Raw genomic sequence first — 21472 nt, forward strand, 5'->3', positions numbered from 1 at the left:
TTTTATTTTTTGATACATTTTTGATATCCTATCAGTAAATTGAATGACATTAGTCATATATCTTAACTCCCCATAGGAGGGGAGTTATGAATTTTTTATAAAAAAATATTCGAGTGCCCGTAACTTCCTTCTTAATAGAAACTAAAATTTGAAATTTTGCAGACATATATGGTACTTTATTATCTATTATCACAATAAATTTTACCAAAAATATGGCTTCCGGTTGAACCGGAAATGAATAAAAAATCTTAATTTTTTTAGATACTCCCTGTATATTTTAACATATTTTGAAATAATGCAAAATTACCTTTCCAATGACATAAAATTCATTGCTGTAGCTCAATCGCACGCGTTCATAGCAGAGCATTATTGTAGGGCAGTCAATGAGGGTATTTGGCTCCGAATTCCATCCTACTACATTGATGTACTTGATATTTTCACAGTAAGTAGGGAATAGCTCAAGAAACAAAATCTACCCTATATACTATGGCGCTTTTATCTTGGGGCGGTTCCCACTTCTTCAAGGGGGTGGAAAATTTGTTGGTCAAAATAAGCACGGAAGTGGCTAAAGAACCTATTTCTAAGCAAAAACTGGTCTATACTTTTTTTTGAGAACTCAATACTTTTTGAATTATGCGTAGTTGAAAATTGGCCATTTTCATTGAAAAATGACACCTTTTCGGACGGATTTTTTGTGAATACCTTAAAAACTATGCATCGAACTAAAAACACTATATAAAACATTTTTTAGATTATAAATAATAAAGAAATTCGTTCCTTCGTAAATGTTCTATTTATAATACAAAAAGAGATATGGTAGGTGAAAATAGTTTGTTTTTTGGTGCATGCTCAAATTGGTGTATTCAACTTGAAATAACAGAGGAACGGTAGTTTTTAGGTGTATAATGCTACCAACACCTTTTGTAGTGTTTGAAAAGGCCTTTAAAACGAGCACCGTTAAATGTCGCTTACTTACAAACTAAGCGAGATATGGTGCAAAAAAATATATGACTAATGTACTTTAAGGAAAAATGAAAAGTATATACATTTAACTCCCCATCCACCATAATTTAAATGCATTGTTTTCCTTCTACAATACCTTTTAATATATATAGTGTTATTTCTACTTTCAAAAAGTTGAACGGGTTTAAAATGAATGGTTTTTGTAAAAAATGTGATCAAATTATAGAATGAATTTTTAAATTTTCTTAAAAATCTTCCTTTTTCTCCATGTAATTCGAAAATAAAAATATTTCACCCCTGAGAAGTGGTGGGAACTTCCCCCATGATAGAAGCGCCATAGTATATAGGATAGACTTTGAATTAGCAGATTGGGCTACTCCCAAAATTTCATTAAAATCCATGCAGTAGGATAGAATTTGGAGATAATATCTTGTTCTTAATCTCGCGCATTGACTGGCGTAATCGAAATAGAATGAAATGCAAATATTGTAAACTATTAATTTCTCAGAAAAATGAACTAATTTGAAATGAAAGTATGACTATAATATTCTATTGATTTATGCAATAATCTACACATTTAGTGTGTAGTAAAATACTTCTAAGTACAGTAGGTGTTTCTAAAATATCAAAATAACGAGTAACTTTGTTATTTTTATAGAATATAGAACAGTATCTAGTACCATAACGATAATAGATCGGTACGATAAAGTTCTCGGGCGGCCCTTCCGTCCAGCGTTTTTATATTTTTATTGATTCTTTGGGTTGCTTTACGTCTTCAGTTATACTATACTCATCTTGGTTTAAGGTGGGTATTGCTTTTTAAATGCATTAATTTTTTTTGAATTTTGAGATAGCTAGTAAGTATTTTTTTAAAAATTTAAACGCAGAATGAAAGATTACGTTTTTACCGAGGGCCGAAAGTCCCTGAAAGCTTTTATAATATTTATGAGTTACAGGGTTGGAAAAAAGAGAAAATTTACTGTGAATTTGAATTTTAAAATCTCCTTCAAAAGAAACTTTTTGTTTATTATAAGGGACTATCGGCCCTCGTTAATATGTAATTTTTCATTCAGCGTTTAAATTTTTCAAAAATATTTATTAGCTTTCTCAGGATTTAGAAAAACATTTATGGGTTTAAAAAGTACTGGAGCCGAACTTTGGCACCCACGCCCTTTTTTTTAATAAGGAAAGGAAGGGTATATTATATAGTTCAGCGGTTCTCAATCTCTGGTACATGTACCACTGGTGGTACATTTCATTATTTGAGGTGGTACGCAAAACTCAAAACAGCCAAAATCAGCACCACCATTGGCACAATTATAGTTAATTAGATCACCTAGCTAGGCAGGTATTTTAGTTAGGTGGTACCAAAAATAATAAAAAGTATTTGGTGGTACCTGACTCAAAAAGATTGAGAACCTCTGATATAGTTAATTCAAATAATAAATCCAGGTTATGTTCATATGAATATCATTTTATTTCTTAAATTAAACGACATGTACACAAGACACTTCACATTTTCTACTCTGAATATATAGTTTGAGTAGTACCAGCAGAGGAAATAAAACAATAAATAAATAAAATTTTTGTTATTGGTATACTGGTACCAATCAAATGTAACAAAAGCATTTATACAAAAATTCGTTCGAAAGTACTTCTTAATGTATTTACATAATTTAAATTTTGCTACAAATTGCTTCATAGAATTGCAAAGAAATCACCAATTTTGTATAGTGAGCTAAAATGTGGTTTCCACTAAGTAGTTTTCAATGTTTGGGCTCTTTAAAATAGACAAAGTGCTCTTCAAAATAAAATATTTCTTATTATTTTTATACAATGTCTGATGATCACAGATTACAGTGTTATTAACAATTTATAATAGACTAAGAGCCGCTATAGGTGAAATTTCTTAATCATTTTAGGCACGACGGGACCCTATAACTTAAATAGTAGAACCTAAAATAAAACGTTTGAGCACTGTGCCGTCACTTTTCAGTGGCACATGCGTCTACAGTGGCGCATCAAACTTTCCACTTATGGACGGGATACATAAATTAAAAAATACCCTCCCTCATTACCAGAATTTAATTTTTTTCAGTTTTTTAAGTTCTATGTGATCAAGAGATAAGATTCATCGTAATTTTAACCCACCACCCCCTTCTCCCTGCCCCCACCATCAAAAACTTTATTTTTCGATTTTATTTTTTTTTGTGGGATGCAATCAATTTTGAAATTTCAAAAAATTCACACACATAGTTAATTAAGGCTTTTATAAAACACGTCTATTTTTTATAGACCTTTAGATTGAGTGTACATAACATCAAAAAATGTTTAATTTTTTTTTTGGAAAAAAGTATATAACTTTTTTTTGGGGATAGCTGCAGATTTAATTTTTTCTTAGTCTTGTGTATTTTATCAAACACTATATTTTTAATTTTTTTCAGATTTTTCTGTAACGCTGGTCAGCTTCAAAAATCCAAAAAACTGTTTTTTAAGGGGGTTTTGGGGGGTTTGAACGTGTTCTGATTTTTAAATATTCTAAAGGACTCATTTACTTCAAGTTACATATAACCTATAAAAACAAAATTGATTTGGTATATTATGAAGTCTATAAAACAGGAAAAATCCCCCAAAACCCCCCAAAAAATAATTTTTCGGATTTTTGAGAGTGGGGAGACTTACGGAAAAATCTGAAAATAAATTAAAAATATAGTGTTTGATAAAACACACAATACTAAGAAAAAATTAGACCTGCAGCTATTCCTCAAAAAAATCCCTAAAATTACGCTGAACATATGTGTTAATCACATAGAACGTAAAAAAATTAAAAAAAATTAATTCTGTTAGTAAGGGAGGGTAACTTTTAATTTATTTTTCCCGTCCATAAGTGGAAAGTTTGATGCGCCACTGTCGACGCATGTGCCACTGAAAAGTGACGGCACAGTGTTCAAACGTTTTCTTTTAGGTTCTACTATTTAAGTTATAGGGTCCCATCGTGCCTAAAATGATTAAGAAATTTCACCTATAGCGGCTCTTAGTCTATAATGCTTGGTAGATTATCTTCTTTTTAGTCATTTCTTATTGTCCTCCCATTGTCCCTATTCTTAGTCTTCTTGTTAACGCATATTTTTACTGTCTTTAGGATCAAATTAAGAAAATTACAAAGATTACAAAAAAACTAGAAAAACCAGATACAAGTCCTTTCTTCTTCTTCTTTACGTGCCATATCAGAATTATCCGACGTTGATGATCACTATTGCGAAGGCTTGACTCACTTGTCCGAGTAAACATTGAACAATGTTGGCTACAAGATGAAAACTTGTCTTATTTCTCGTTATATGGAGACTTTGTCGGTATAGTTATTTCCAATTTTTACAATAGCATATTGATTCCAGTACAAATTATTGATGCCACGAATATATTTGTCATATATTCCTATATTTGTTAGCATCTGCATTAATTTTACACGTTGTTCTTTATCGAATGCCTTTTCGAAATCCATGAAGCACACAAATACCTCTTTTGTTTGGGAGAAATATGTCTCTACAGTTGTATATTGGGAGAACGACCAGTTCTAGCTATGGAATGAAATGTTAACAAGTCAAATATACACAACAAATAAATATAGAGACAACAAAAATCCAAAGGCACTTAACAACATGGAAAAATGATCTAATATCAAAAACGAAAGCTTCAACTTGAAATTGTCGATGCTGAAATGTTATGTTTTCGGTCTTGTGTAGATTTTTAATCCTAAACTCTAAATCAATAATACAGGGATAAACGCATTAGAAAAAGGACACAAGATTTATCGAAAAATATAGAAAGTAGAAGAAAATTCTTCTGGAAGAGTAAATTAGCTAAGCATTAACGGACAAAGCAAAAGAAGATAATGTTGGCCAATAAAATGGAATTTAGTGTTATGTTTATGGGATTAAGCCACAATTTTTGGTGTAATGAAAATTACAGTTTTAGAACTGAAATGATTTCTGAACGTTTCTGAAAAGTTTTAGAAACAGCTTCAAAACCGTGCCAAATAAAATGGAATTTTTAGAATTTGGCGAAATATCCACATATCAAAAGTTTCCCAGCGCAGCGTAACGAACTAATTTTCGGGCCAGGTTTTCATGCGATGTGGTAGGAAATTTCAGTTTTAGTAATGCTTTTCTGGCCTGTTCTGTTCTATATTTGTCTTCTTGTTCTGAGTCTAAGGTCTCATGTATCCAGTATCACAGATATTTAAAACATTATTTACCATTGTTGGCCATCTGCTCCACAAGAGCATTGTCTTAATGCTCGGTTGTCTTCTCACTCTTTTCGGGGCTTTTGCTACAGTGACCATCCATTCTCTAGCTTCTTGAAAGACCAATATGAAGCTCAGAAGATCTAAATGTGCTAGGACCAAAAGTTAAAAAAAAAACTAAACAAAAGGTTTAAGTAGGTTTGAGTACCTAGAAAAACAAGTACTTGATCCAACAGAGGAACAATACAGCAAACGTTAAAAGCTATCCTAAAGCCATATAAATGTATGGTTGACAGATTTTCTAGGTCGCAATGCAAAAAAGATCTATAAGATCAAAAGACATCTTAATCTATAATCCAAAAAGGCTTCACGAAGAGCACTGTTTTTGTGTGGTGCTTAAACATGTTTTTTTAATTCCAATGTTTTGATTAATTGGATCGCAAATTTTGACTTATCTTACCCTCACGATTTTAAATTAAATATGATTAAATACGATTTTAAAAGAGTAGAGCACTTTTGTTTATTCTCAGCCCAAACATCAAAAAACTTCTTCTGATAATAAGTTTAAAGAAATTTTTGATTTCTAATATTCATATACAATGAAAAATGTAATATACAATTTACACAAAAAAAAACAATTTATATACATATTTTACTGTATACAGAAATATATACATCTTTTTTATAATCAAAAAAGGAACAAATTATATAGGTAGGGTAAGACAGATAAATGGCCTATTAGAAATATCTCGAGAACTAAAGACAACAGAATTATGAAAATTGGAATGAAGGAAGGAGTTTTGAAGAGTGATCTATTTAATAAAAATATTTTTATCTATTTGCTACTTCCGGCTATCCCGGAAATTGCTTATAACTTCGTTTTTTTAATGCGACACCCTATATATTTTTACATTTTTGAGTTTTTGAATAGAGTTTTTAATGTCAAACTACTACAATTCTACAGGGTGTGAATGTTGCTACGAAATTAAAAAAAAAACGTAATTATCTTTTAAACTGCCCTATATAACATTACAAAATTTTATATTTTAAGAACTAAGACATCGAGGAGAATCCAAAAATGTAAAAATATACAGGGTATTCCAATTAAAAAACGAAGTTATAAGCAACTTCCGGTATAACCGGAAGTAGAAAATAGTTGAAAATATTTTCATTAAATAGACCACTCTTGAAAACCCCTTCACTCCAATTTTCATGATTCTATTGCCTTTAGTTCGTGAGATATTTCTAATGAGCCGTTTATCTGCCTCACCCTGTATATCTTCGTACGTTTTTATATGGATACAGTCTAAAAAATCACTATAAATGGCACCAAAAATTATAACAAAGGAGGAAAAACATAAAGGCTTAGTCAATAATCGAGGTATTATAACTTTTAGTGCCCGAAAAAACTAAAAATAGCAGCACCAATAAGAAAAAAAACTAAAAATCGCCTCAACTAGTTTTATTTTTTTTACAAAATACACGTATAATGTAATTTGTACTTGGTAAGCCTATAAAAAGCACTTTTAGGTTTACTGTCCATAAGCTATCAATTTTAATTCAAATCCAATATAAAGAAGAGTTCCTAGGTTAAATCAAATTGGTAATTTAAGGGGGGGGGGGGGGGAAAGGGGGTTATGGTTTGAAATTTTTATTTTTTTATTATTTTAAATGAAATTTCCCAACTTCAAAAATACTCTCTGAATATTTCAGAATAATCGGAGTAAAACTACCAGAAATAGAACATGTTGAATATTCCTACCTTCGACTCTCTTCGCCGTGGTTTCGCGCCAGCCCGCTTGTGCTTAAACCTTGATTACACGTAACGAGTATTGTAGCGAGACAGTGTTCTCGGCCGAGTGCTCTTTTGGTATAAACATATTAACGAGTACTTGGCCGAGCACTAGACCCAGTCATATGGCGAGAGAGTCACTCGGATCTTGTTCTATTTACTAGGCCGAGTCTTCGACCTCCCACCCTTCAGTCGTATACTCGCCAATCCACTCGGTATGCGTAAACAACACCCTCTGTGTAACTGTGCATATTACCTTCATCAAAGGAGACGACTTGTATTAATCAATGTGATTTGTGATTCTCAAAAACAGCTAACAAATGGAACTCAGATAGGACAATAAAGTTTAGTTCAATTCTATAGATAAGTCACACCCGTGCTTATGAAATTTCAAATCTTTGAAGTATAAAAATAAACAAAAACGTGATGCAACATAATGTATCGATTGTAGAAGAAATAAATATTGTTGGTTTTAAAACTCAAGAAGTCAAATAAAATAAAAAATTTCAATTCGACATATAGACAAGAAATAAAAAAATCAATGAATCGAAGAAATCGGGAGCAGCGAGATTTGGTCTTCTTAAAATCCATTGTCTATAATCCAAAGCCGCTTATCTCCTTCTCATAATATATCCGTCAATTCTTGTATAAACAATGGTATAGTATATACCGTTTGATATATTTGATGATATATTTTTAATGTTAGCTTTACGATCCATAAGTACACTATTCCTTGTTTTTGAGAATCAAAACTGAACTGACTCGGCTCCAAATTCAAAAATTGCCAAATACGTATAAACCATCTCTCGCCCTCACCACTGTCTCGGCCTAGTAACAGTTTGCTGTCTCGCCACTGTACTCGTTACGTGTAATCGAGCCATAAGGGGACAAACGTTGAACAACAACTGTTCTCTTTTTTCTTTTTTAGATTACTCCGCGATTTAAAAACATATTCTGTGCGCCACTTTACGATTTGACAGTCAAAATCGAAGAAGAAGTTGTCAAAACTTTCCACGCGTTTTTCTCCAAACTATTTTTTCAAAGGCGGTGGACATTGTAACTCAAAAACTACTCGACCAATCCACCTGGAATATGGGACCGTTCAAGTATTACGTAACGCAGGTTGGGGGGGGGGGGGTCAAAAATCTCCAAAAATTGGGTTACGCAATAGTTAAACTCCCATAAGAGTGCGTTACGTCGTAAGGGGGGGGGGGTTAAAAATCTTCAAAAATCGCGTTACGTAATGCTTGAACGCTTCCTTTTGCATAGATTCTCTTTAGAGATTTGGTGACGTAACGCTGTCGAGATATATTTGTTTTTATGATAATTTTTGTTTAACAATAATAAATATAAAATAAGAAAATCTACGGTTTCGTTATGATTTAAATCTGTCTCCCTCCATCCTCCAATAGTACTATTTCTAGGTCTACCTGTTGTCAAGGAGGCTCTGATGAAGACAAATTTACACCAACACGACCGTAGTTTCTCGATATAAATTAAATCTATTTATATCACAGTATGGTTAGAACGCCCTCTAACGGTGAATAAGTGAAATAATAAATATGTTGATTTTCACCATTTTGTTACAGAGAGTCGTTTTTCGTTCGTTTTGACTTCCGAGTGATACCAAGAACTCAAAGATCGCTAAAAATAAAAAAAAACTTGACAGCGTTACCTTAAGAAACTTATAACAATAAATTCTTTTGATTTTTTTTGCATGATCCAATGATGAGTTCTGATGTCCACCGCAAACTCCATTTTTCTTTGAGGTGTCTGTAAAAATTTGTCACCGTTGTCTTATTTTCCAATATTTTTCCTTGAAAATGTTTATGAGTATTCTCTGAATTGTACTTAAGATGCTTATTTAATTTAAGAATAAAATAATTGTACCATAGTTTCAAAAAAATATCACAAAACTGTGCTTGAAATGTTGATTTTAAACCATACCCTCCCCTTAATGGACCCAGAAAGCTTTGTAATTTGTACTTTGATACAGTAGTTCACTTAGGGTAGGTCTCCTCCTGCGATTTTTGGACGCGGCGATTCAATCGCTGCCGTAGTGCATGTCTAAAATACACGCCAAGATAATAAGTCACCCAAGTTTGCCAACAGATAGATATTATTGAATCCTATATGGGAGCATATCATAATCCTATATAGGAGCATCCTATAAAGCAGTGGATAATGCTCAATGTGGTATCAAAATGAATGGCGTCAATCCAAATGAATGGCGTCAATTATGAAGAACTTCAACATCTGATTAATAGGATTACCACAACGTGTGATGAATATGGACTCAAGCTAAACACCGCAAAGACCAAGGTGATGGTTGTCAGTAAGACGCCAATACAACCGGAAGTAGTAACAGCTTATGGTGAACAATTAGAGAGAACTAGCAGTATCACCTACCTTGGTTGTAATCTAAATGAGAACTGGGACATGAGCAAAGAAATTAGAATACGTATATAGAAGGCCAGAGCTGCATTCTTTAAGATAAAGATACTTTTATGTGCAAACAACATTACCTTGAATCTTAAAATTAGATTAGTGAGATGTTATGTGTTCTCTACTCTTTTGTACGGTGTCGAAGGTTGGACTTTAACAGATACTCTTCTCAAGAAATTGAAAGCCTTTGAAATCTGGGTATACCGGAGAATCCTACGAATAAGTTGGGTGGATAGAGTTCGTAACGAAGTTGTTATGCACCGGATGGAAAAAGTCACGGAAGTCGTCAGAACAGTTAAAAATCGAAAACTTGAATATTTTGGCCATGTTATGCGACACCCAGAGAGATATAATATACTCCATTTAACAATACAAGGCAATGTAGACGGAAGAAGGGGGCCAGGTCGAATAAGAACGTCATGGCTTAAAAACTTGAGAGAATGGTTTAACAAATCCTCTGCATCCCTTTCCGAGCTAGCTGCCGTCAACAAAATTACTATAGCCCATTTGATAGCCAACGCTTGATAATAGAGCAGGGTACATGAAGAAGAAGACACAGGATTCACTTGGGTGGCATTCGGCAAGCTTAGCTATGTCCTTAAGTCAGAACTGCCTATGTGTCTTAAAAGAATAGTCTTGGATCAGTGCGTGTTGGCAGTACTTACATATGGTGCAAAAACTTTTAACAGTACCTAACCAAGAAAATAAGAAATGAAATTTGTGTTACACAAAGAGCCATAGAACGCTCGATGTTAGGCATTTCTCGTAGTAATCGGATTGAGGACAAGGAAATAAGACGGTGAACAGGAGTGACAGATGCCATAGAAAGAATTAAGTCACTTAAGTGGAACTGGGCGGGGCACGTAGCTAGAATGTCGGATAACAGATGGACACAGCGAATAATACACTGGAGACCAAGACAACAAGCACATCGGAGTAGAGGTCGTCCGATGATTTAGTTCAATCTGAGAAAGTGGTATAATTGCAGTTCCGTCGACTTGTTCAGAGCTACAATCTCAAAAGTGAAAATAGCTGTGATTATTATCAATCTCCTTAGAGGAGAAGGTACCTAAAAAAGAAGATAATTAGTGGGGCTATGATTCTAATAATTTGGTAGGACTATGCTTCTACCCACGATCCAGTCAAAAATTTTAAGGCTTTATATTAGGATTAGCAATAGAAAATCACAAAAAACTTATTTAAAAAATGTAATATAGTTTAATGTAATATCTCTGTTGGTAAATATTCCTAGCTTTCAATTAAGATAAATTTGACCATGAAAGTTTCAAATTACAAAACTCAACATAAAAAACTAATTGTTTAACATTTTTAACAGTAACATAGAAACTCCTCTTAAGAAATTACATCGCTGAACCTATTATACATTTAGAAACGGCCAATTTTTAATTTACTTATTAGGAAACATTTTTATGAGCTTTATCTTTTATTGCAAAAACACCCCGTATATGAGATACCCGCAAATTCACAGTAAAAAATTCTCGAACAACAACCGAATTAGCGAGCATCTCCATTTTGAAAATATTTTCTGTCCTGAAAGGACGCTATAGACAATGTAAGAAATTTAGTTCCACAAGGGTCTATCACAGGTCCATTATGTTTACAACTGCCACATAAAACGCCGTTTCAGGTAAAATTAGGTTCTCAGATTTGGTAACAATATTTGACTTATTCAAGGACACCTCACACATCGCATGGAAAATATATCACTCAAATGTAATAACATTTTCATGAGTAGATTCGTCTTGAAATTACAATCATTTCATATCATTGCGCCAGTTCTGAATTTTGATTAATAAGGGCGTAAATTGTAATTAAATTGATCGAAATCACATTTTTCAAGTCCATAAAACTATCATTCATCAATACTGTTAGTCTAGTGGCTATTGAATACAGCTTAACCCAGCGTGAGCTAAGCCGATTAGAGGAACTATATACTTTTGTACGACTGACCAAATTATACCTACTTTATTATCTATAAGATAAGAGTAAGCCTCTTACTTAATACATGAAGAAAGGTTCATGAATTGCGATTTACAAAATCTTTTTTTTCTCTTTGACGTATATTCGCATTTGATTTAAGATTTGTTTATATCAATTTAAGCCGTTATTAGTCAAAATTAGAGCTGGCACAATGATATGAAATTATTGTAATATCGAAACGAATCTATTCATCTAAATTTTATTTCATTTGAATAACAATACATTTTCCATTAGATTTGTGTGGTGTCCTTTGTGAAGTCATTATTTTAGCTATAAAATGAAAGTTGGAAGATTATTTATAGCCAGAGAATAATAGATTAGTGGAGTTTGTTCTTAAATTGACAATATATAGCCAGTTACTATAGTTCACTTTCTTTAGTTTTAATACATAAACCTAACCGCAGTCAACAAGTTTAAAGTCACGTTTTAGGAACACAAAAAACGAAGCATAAGAGTTATAAAAGCATTCAAAGCGACAGAAAAGTATTGAAAATGCTATAAAAAGGTTCTTCTTTCCTGTAGGTCGTCAGCTTCGAACATCGTATCATCTTCTCAATTTCAATTTTTTCTCTTAAACTATGTCATTCAAACTATGTCAACTTGAGTAGGGGATCAGTTAACAGACGACATAAAGATAAAAAGAAGTGTGCGACAGAGATGTATATTGTCCCCATTATTGTTCAATACATATTCAGAGCACATTATGAACCTAGCGCTAACGGACATAGACGAGGGAATACTTATAAACGGAGAACGATTGAACAACATAAGATACGCTGATGATACTGTCATTTTTGCAGACAGTCTTGAAGGTCTTCAGACACTTGTCTCCAGGGTGGCAGAAATAAGTAGCAGGTTTGGGCTTGATTTTAACATCAAAAAAACCAAATACATGGTTATAAGCAAAAATAGGATACCATCTGGTCAATTACTAGTTAACCAACAACCTATAACACAAATCACCAACTTTTGTTATTTGGCTGCAAACTTAAATGGACAGTGGGACCAATCGACCGAAATTAAGATAAGGATCGAGAAGGCAAGGTCAGCTTTCGTCAAAATGAAAAAAATCTTTAACAGCCACGATATAAAATTGGAAATAAAAGTTCGTTTACTAAAATGCTACGTATTCTCCGTTCTTTTATATGGCGTGGAGTCATGGACCTTAACTGAAGCATCACTGAAGAGACTCGAAGCATTTGAGATGTGGTGCTATAGACGCATGTTGAGGATTTCCTGGATAGACAGAGTTACCAACGAAGAAGTTCTACATAGAATGGGTAAAGAGCGCGAACTAGTCGTAACCATAAAACGTCGCAAACTGGAATATCTGGGCCATATAATGCGCAATGAACAACGATATGACCTACTTCGGACCATACTTCAAGGTAAAGTGCATGGGAAAAGAGGTCCAGGACGAAGAAGAATATCCTGGCTGCATAACCTGCGAAAATGGTTTAACTTAACCACTACCGGACTTTTCATGACAGCAGTCAAAAAAGTCAGAATAGCCATGTTAGTGTCCAACATCCGTAACGGATAGGCACCATAAGAAGAAGATGTCATTCTTTCTCTATCCTCTTCAACTATCCTCTGCAACTCTGAACCAAAGGTTTAGTGAAGCCCCAACCTCTTTTGTAATGTGGTCCATATACTGTGTTGGTGATCTTCCTCGAGCTCTCGCCCCTTCAGCATCCCCTGCAATGTAAGCTTCACCAGACAATTTCTAAGCATCACACGACCAAAGTAAGGTCACAATGTTTGGAAGCTTACTTGTAACATACAGCTGTCATTCGTTAGTTCTTCTTGCGACCCAAAATATTCGCCCGAACATTCTTGGCCAGCAAAACATTTCAAAATCTCGATAGTGCATTTATTAAAGATATTATTCAGATCCATATAGAAAAATGGAAAAGATCATTGTCTTTACAAGCCTTATGTTTGTATCCATGGTGATGTGGCGTTTTCACACTTTGGTGAGCTTTATCATTGCTCCCTTCTGGCAATGTCTGCCTAGTTGTTATATCTTCTGTCTATGATCATAATCTTTGTCTTTGATTTATTTATTGACATCCCTGCTTCCAAACTCACTCATTCTATTCGTTATTACAGCTCCGTCAATTCTTCCAAGGATTGTTGATTCTTCTGTCGCCAATTGATATGCCCCTTTCTATTCTGAGATTTTTTCGACCATTATAAAAAAAGGTTGAAATATCCCAAAAAATGTTGCGAAGTTGTTAAAAATTTTAAAAAGCAATAAAATGTGAAAATCTTTTAACGCTCCTCAACATTTTTTAAAGCAATTTAAAAGCTTTTCGAATGCTTTTTCAATACTTTTTCTAAATCTTTGATGCTTTTAACACTAAAAATAAATACTTTTCAATTGTATTTTGATAGTTTTAACGCTTTTGAACGTCCTTTAAAAAGAAGAAAGTTTGGAAACTCAGTTCCATCTTTATCTGTTTACGTAACCTTGAAGGTATTGATTGCACTAGTATTTGGGAATCAAAAGTCAAACTATACTAAAGTGGCTTTCCTAATTAATAGTAAATCTGGGAACCTAACTTGATAATCACCAAGAGTACACATCTAGAGTACGGAATTAAAACAAATTATATGGCTTCCTAACATCACTACTTATCATTATCTTCACTTTGCTTCACATCTAGACCATTTACCATTTTTTCTATGCTTTTCAAATCACTAGGAGAAGTTGCCGCCTCAGGTTTCGGCGACGTCGTATTTGGCCTTAAAGGGGGCGATAGAGAACCAGCTCTAATTTTGCCCGAGGGGGAATTACTGAGGCTTCTGGTGTGGGAACTAGGCGTTACAGTTTCAAAAGCACTGCCCAGAGGTGAGGAACTTACTCCAGTGGTTGAGTTAGGTAATGTGTATGGCGCAAATCGGTGGCCTGCCTTCAGGTGGTTGTGAATGGGTGAGGTGGGAGACAAATGGTGACCGTGTGGGTTCGGGTGCGTCAGGTTCTGGTAGTGGGAAAACAAGGCAGGATGCTGTGCTGCCAAGGCTAACTGAGCGTTAAAGAGCAAACTAGGGTTCATGCCGGGATTGTGAGCTCCCGTGAAGAGGCTTAGAGGTGGGCCGAAAGGCGAGTGGCCTGCAGCTCCGGGATACATTCCAGGAGGGTACAGGTAAGGAAGTAAATGCGGTGGAGGGTGAATCGGCGGGCCGACGCTAATATTAGGAGAGGGGTATTCTCCTGATGGGTTTGATGGTCCAGCGGAGTCTTTTGGTGACGTCGATTGTCGAGGGCGAAACGCAGTACTACCTGGTGATTCGGAACAACTACTTTCAGAACCTGAGTCATCATGGAGGCGTCTTCGAATCGAGTCTTCTTCGGTACCTGCAAAAAGGAATGTATGTTAGACATTTTGAAATATCCATTATAGTATTGGACAAATTTCTTTAAATAATTTCATTAAAATATTTACCTGATTGATTTAAAGATGAAGCTATAGGAGTAGAAGAATGTAAAGATGGCCTAGGACTATCGGCAGTACCAACCACATCCAATTCCGAGTCATCAGTTTTTGAAACAGTACTACTATCTGCAGACATCCTGGCTGGTAGAGGATGTGATGTCTTGTCGTCTGAGTGTCTTTGTGCCAGCATGGCCTGTCTGTAACAATAGATAGAATAAAATTATAAAATTTGATGTTCAGATAATGAGTTTGTCTAAATTAGAAGTTGAGTAAGAAGAAAAAAATAAATACAAATTTAGGTACAGTGGAACTCCGATAAGTCGGCCTCCGATAACCCGGAAGTTCGGCTAACCCGGACCGATTGTTATCAGACAAAACAAACATTTTTTCAGTTTGGCTGAATTTTTTATGAAGAAATGAACAATACTGTATACACTTGTACGTAATTTAGTTGTACTGTGCATATTAATTTCATGTTTTTGCAATTATAATGAAGTTTTTCTTTAAAGTATACTGTGTTTTATTAATTTTTACCATATTCTCCGGCTAACCTGGATTTTCGATAACCCGGATCGGCGGCAGTCCCGATTAAGCCGACTTATCGATGTTCCACTGTAGTAGAGAATACTAACTGGCGATTATTTTAGATAATGGAGGATGGTTTATAGGAGGACTCCACATTTGGAGCTATAACTTTTAAATTATATTAATAGAAAAGAAAGACTCTTGCTTGTAACTGTGTACGATATCTTCTATTTCTTATTACATTAAATATCTTTAGACATGCTCTTCAAGATTGCTAGTTTGAGAATCTATTTTTCCTTTATTCGTTTGATCTCTATACTACGTTTATTCCCAAGATAAGCTCGAAAGACCCTTGATCATTAGGTGTACCTAATGATCAAGGGTTAGGTATGTATCAATGTATAATTGGTTACAAATTAATGTCTAACCAATGACAAGAGAATATTTTATTTGTAGGATTTGTAAGGAAATAGCCGTAGCCGGCATGATTACAGTCTCAAAAAAGTTTTAAGAACAAAAACTGCAATGGTTTGGTCAAGCCAGACAAATAGTTTTTTTCGTCTGCTATGGGAAAAAGGATATAGGTGTTAGACGTCCAGGAAAAGGGAGATAGAAGAAAATCGAGGAGAAGATGGAAGGACTTCATTGCAGGAGGACTTAAGAGATATAGGTGTAATGGAAGAAGACACGATGACCAGGATTGAGTAGCGAAGAAGAGTAATGAACAGCTATTCCTGAAAAGGGAAAGCCGAAGCGGAAGAAGAAGAAGTAGAATATAAAGCAGAAATACAGAAGATATTTGACAAATAAAAACGTGTTTATAAATATATATTATCTTATCTCACAATAAAACACTGAAAAACGTTTGTTTTCTATACTTCCACAAAATTTATTACAACTATGTTATTACTACAGCTGTTTCGGCAAAGTGCCTTGCTCAAGTGATATATTTTACAATGGGTTTGCCTTTTTAAGTCTTTAACTGAAGAGGTTGAGGAGTGGGGAGCTGTTTGTCTCGAGTTGGTCATTCAGAATTACATCTGTATTTTTCAATTTATTAATTTCCATTGATTCTAAAAGTGATAGCTTAATGGAAATTAATAAATTGAAAAATACAGATGTAATTCTGAATGACCAACTCGAGACAAACAGCTCCCCACTCCTCAACCTCTTCAGTTAAAGACTTAAAAAGGCAAACCCATTGTAAAATATATCACTTGAGAAAGGCACTTTGCCGAACAAGCTGTAGTAATAACATAGTTGTAATAAATTTTGTGGAAGTATAGAAAACAAACGTTTTTCAGTGTTTTATTGTGAGATAAAATGAACTTCCATCAAGTAACGGTCGAATCCATCAATTATATATTATCTTCCCTATTATTCTTCTTCTGTTGGGGCTGTCTTCATGAATAAACGTTTATAATAGTATTTGTACTACAGTATATTATGTAATAGTCTATGTTTTCAGCTATCTAACAGTTCAGCTAATGTTTGCAATCCTGATAATGTCCAGTTCTTAATTATACATATTCATAAGAGTTTTTTCCTACCTATTCCACTTTCCAAGTTTTTAATATTAGCTAAGGAATATACCTAGTCTATATATGATGCAACAGCGTAGATATACAGTCCTTGACTTAAAGGTTAAAATCTTGACAGTTGTCAACTAGGCTGTACTTCTTAATATTTAAAGAATTTTATATAGTCACGCCACGTTGGGCGCCAATTGTGTAACACGAAAACTTAGCTATTAAAACGTTTATAAATATTAAAGTCACAACTGATTCTATAAAATGCGAAAGATCATTGACAATAATAGAAGATGTAAAGCATCGCTTGTCGATGCAACTGCTCATCTATTGATCGATCCGATACACCAGCGGATTTTTCTTAATACTTAATGTTAAAAGAACTTCCTTCTCTTTTACCTAGACAACAAGACTCTATTCATTGGTCTGGTATTGTTCTTGTGTTACATTATAATATTAAATAGAAAAACAAGTAATCCGATGTTATCCTTACTATGAATTTCATTATCCCTACTAATAAATGTTGACATTGCTCTTTGTTAGTGTGTGTAAATCTAAGTACAGTAAACTCTCTCTTAACGGACACCTCTCTTCGGCGGACACCTCTATACTGACGATTTTTAAACCAAAAATTATTCGGCCTTATATGAACCTGTACCCTTTAACTCCCTTCGACGGACACTCTCAACAACGGACACGGACAATAAATGATGTGTAAATGCGGATAGTAAATGAAAAAAATGAACATTTCTTTCCAAATATTTTACAATATAAAACTATATGTATATAATACATTTATTACTTCAAACCGATACAGATGTCCACGACCTGATATTTTTGATACTGTTCACGTTATCAACAATACATAAGTAGTAAAAATCTAATGTTTTTGTTGGTCGGTGAAAGAAATGCGTCACCAGGAAATTGTTAATTGTGTTTTGACTGGAACAAGGATTGAAGAATTTTAACCGGAATGTCTGATTAAGCATATCCAATAGATGTCTCTGTATTTTTATGAGTGTTTTCTTGAAAATTTTATTTTCGGATTGTTTATTTGTTTATTTTATTATATTGTTGATTATATTTTGGGATTTATTTCGGATAATAAATTTTGTGTAGTTTTAATTTTTTTTTAAGTTTGAAAGAAAAAGTCGATGTGGTTCATTATGAAGAGAAGCATAAGTTAAGTGTTAGACAGTTAGCTGAAAAAATTGGAATTGGAAAACCTCAAGCCTGTGAAATTTTGAAACATAAAAGTGATTTAATCAATCAGTTTTCTGAGAACGGAAACCTGGAAGCGAAAAGAAAATTTTTGAAAACCCATAGTACTGCATTAGACCTATAAATAATAGTTTTCTTTTGGTTTTGTGAAGTGCGGTCTAAAAATATTCTTGTTTCTGGTAAAATTATTCATGAAAACGCATTAGAAGTTGCAAGGAAACTAAGCGTTGATATGAAAGCATCTTGTGGATGGCTCGAGAAATTTTGTAGAGGACACAATATTTCCTTCAAATCTGTATGTGGCGAAGCAGCTGCTGTAGAGTTATTAGTAGTTTTTAACTGGAAGGAAAAACTGCTTATTTTAATGACAGTAGGTAGGTACTCTTCGCGAGACATTATTAACGCAGATGAGACGGGATTATTTTTTAGAGTTTAGAGCATTACCCAAGAAAACTTATACCCTGAAAGGAGAAAGGTGCATTGTAGTCAAGGCTTCTAAAGATAGGATCACAATTCTATTTTGTACCAATATGATAGTTTGATAGAAGAATGCAGAGAGAAAATCGAAAAGTTCAATAATCAATGTTCACAGACAATGCTGCGTGGTCATCCACAACGTGTGTTATGTAATATTAAACTAGTAGATATCTCTTTTTATTATATATACACACATACATGCACTTATTTTTAAAAAATTTAAGTCAACATATTTTTTTTTCTTCAACGGACACCTCCCTTAAACGGACACTTTATGCGGAACGACTACTGTCCATTCAAGGGACGGACAGTATTTTTGTTATATAAAGAGCTGTTATAGGATTAGCGTTTTGTCTTAAATCGTGAAATTGTTAATCTCTACAACGTATTCTAATCACGCGTTTTATATTCGTAATTGTAAGCCAATTTGGAACCTCAAAAAACAAAATTAATCTACAACCCCTTACAGTCCAAACAGTTGGTCCACTAATGTATGCATATCACTTACTGTAAATGCAAATTTGATACACCCACCACCAAGCGGCTCAAGCCGAAAGCGGAGGGCTCATCACCCTTTTTGACCTTCTGCAAATGCCACCGCTAATTTGATAGTGTTAAGCCTTATTGTCACCCTCTGTGTCTTTATTTCGTGCGCCTTTTAATTTAAACTTTTCGGAGAGAAAGAATAAGTTACTTGACTGAATATTTTATCGTCGGGAAAAGCGGCGAGGAACTGTAATAGCATGAAAATGCAGAAAAGAAGCTCGCTCGAAGGGATTAGGGGGTGTAAAGATCGGTTTTGGGTTGGTTGGAAGTTAGGCAGAGATAATGCTGGGTCATTCTTGCGGTTTTAAAGAAAATTTTACAAACGATCTAGGGTCTAGAATTCTTACGTAATGATTTTTGGGTTTGTCTTAAAAGAAATTCACAGAGTTTTTACTACTTAGGTAAAAATTAGTACATACGAGTATACGACAGAAATGAAATTGTTAGTCGGTTCGCTAAACTCAGACATAACTGGCTAGTGACTTTAGTCAGTAATTTTACCAATTTGGTAAAATTGGCAAAGAAAATAATTACCAAATAGTTAATAATTACTAAATAGTTAGTAATTATCTAAATTTTGGCAAAATCGGCCAAAAACAAAAACATTACCGACTAAAATCACTAGCCAGTTGTGTCTGAGTTTAGCGAACCGACATAACATAATATAAGCACCAATAAAAGAAATATAGAATCTCTTTGTAAAACGACTACGTTCAATATTGGTTATACAGTGGACTCTCCCTATAACGAACACGGATATTACGAGGTTTCGCTTATAGCGAGGTACATTAGGTGTTCCATGAAATTCCTATTGAACTATAACCCTTTATAACGAGGAAAAATGAAATCGAAAAATGTTCCTTTACCTGGTTTTTAGCTCAGTAATGGCTATAAATAAATACCCCAACTGCCTGTATATAGAAATGCACAACAACTGTGTTATTATCGAAGCCAGTGCTAAATTTACAATTTACGATGGCAAAATCTCATTGTTCGAGGTCAACCATCGACACCTAATAAACTACGTAAGAGGCATCAAAACATTTCAATATTATTGTTGTCTGATATAACGAGATCCGCTTATAACGAGGTAATTAGTTTGCCATTTCAGTTCTCGTTATAGAGGGAGTCTACACAATATAGAGTCTATAAGCCTACACAATATTATAACCTATTAAAACCAAGCACATGTGGACTTAAAATAATTGGGACGTGCGACTCAAAAACTCAACATGTGCATATGATTCGAAAGCTTTTGAAAACATAAATGCAATATACATATTATATTTCTATGTGTTAATTGAACAATTGCAAGAATTCCAAGATGCTCTGAAAGAATTACAGATTTAGGTCAGTGTCAGATAGAATAAAAAAATGTAACCGAAGAATTAAAAAGCTGTAGGCAGCTTAGTTTCGTTTCGATTGAGAGGTGTTCATGTGGCCCCACTGAAGACGTCTGGAGAGACAGAAACGTTCATATGGGGATGATGCAACACCTCTGAACTGAATTGAAACATAAGCTGTTGTTTATTTTTCATTTTACTCATATTACGAATAGACGGAATGTGACTGCATATTGTAGAGTATTAAGGATGTTACCAGAAAGTGGTTCTAAGAGAATTTTCAGATTCTGTGAATTTTCATTTCTCTGTATCCGAAGAAGTTAGTAAGTCTCAAGATGACCAAAGTTAAACAAAAAGAAGATAATGATAGACTTCTCCGGAAAGCCTTAAAAAGAGTCAAAAGAAAAATATCTTACAAATAATATGAGAATAGCTCAAAACTGGAATGAGGCCTATCTGGCAGGAAATAATCAACATTGTGGAACTGTAAAGGCGTACTAGACTCAATGGAAATCATATATCTTTCCAATGGTCTATAGTCTATAGTGTATTATATCGGAAGTGAGAAAGTTTCGTTCAAATACGTATAGATGAGCAATTGGTATTGGAAGCACACACTAAAAGTGTGTTACAAGAATTTCATAACATAATAGCCCTTTTAAAGGACATTTGAGAGTCAAAAGATCACTTGCCAGAGTTCGAGACAGAATATACTAGATAAATTGTCACTCATAGGTAGTAAATTGGTGTAAGAAATGTAATTTATGGAACGGTAGAAAAGGTCGTAGGACAAGAAGCCATAGTAAAATGGCACAATATCTGTTTGGAGAGGCTTTTAAATGAATTACATTGCATCTGTTCCTAATCAAAAAGCAACTACAGTAGCGGAAGTATTCATATCGCACGTCATATCTAGACATGGAGTTCCTTTAGAGTTACATTCTGAT

General features: G+C 34.1%; 1 protein-coding gene across 4 annotated transcripts in view; it reads right to left on the reverse strand.

Annotated features, from left to right (window-relative positions):
* Positions 1 to 2416: 2416 nt before the first annotated feature.
* The window catches only part of LOC114326375 (optomotor-blind protein), a 340276-nt gene continuing 321220 nt past the window's right edge, over positions 2417 to 21472 (reverse strand). For all 4 annotated transcript variants that reach the window (XM_050646176.1, XM_050646175.1, XM_028274766.2 and 1 more), the window contains 2 exons: positions 14894 to 15081; positions 2417 to 14805 (listed from right to left, as the gene is read on the reverse strand). In XM_050646176.1, coding sequence (XP_050502133.1) covers positions 14078 to 14805; positions 14894 to 15081 — 916 coding nt within the window. In that variant the 3' untranslated portion in view covers positions 2417 to 14077. The remainder of the gene's footprint in view (positions 14806 to 14893; positions 15082 to 21472) is intronic.

This window comes from Diabrotica virgifera, chromosome 3 (genome assembly GCF_917563875.1).
Source record: "Diabrotica virgifera virgifera chromosome 3, PGI_DIABVI_V3a".
Lineage (NCBI taxonomy): Eukaryota > Metazoa > Arthropoda > Insecta > Coleoptera > Chrysomelidae > Diabrotica > Diabrotica virgifera.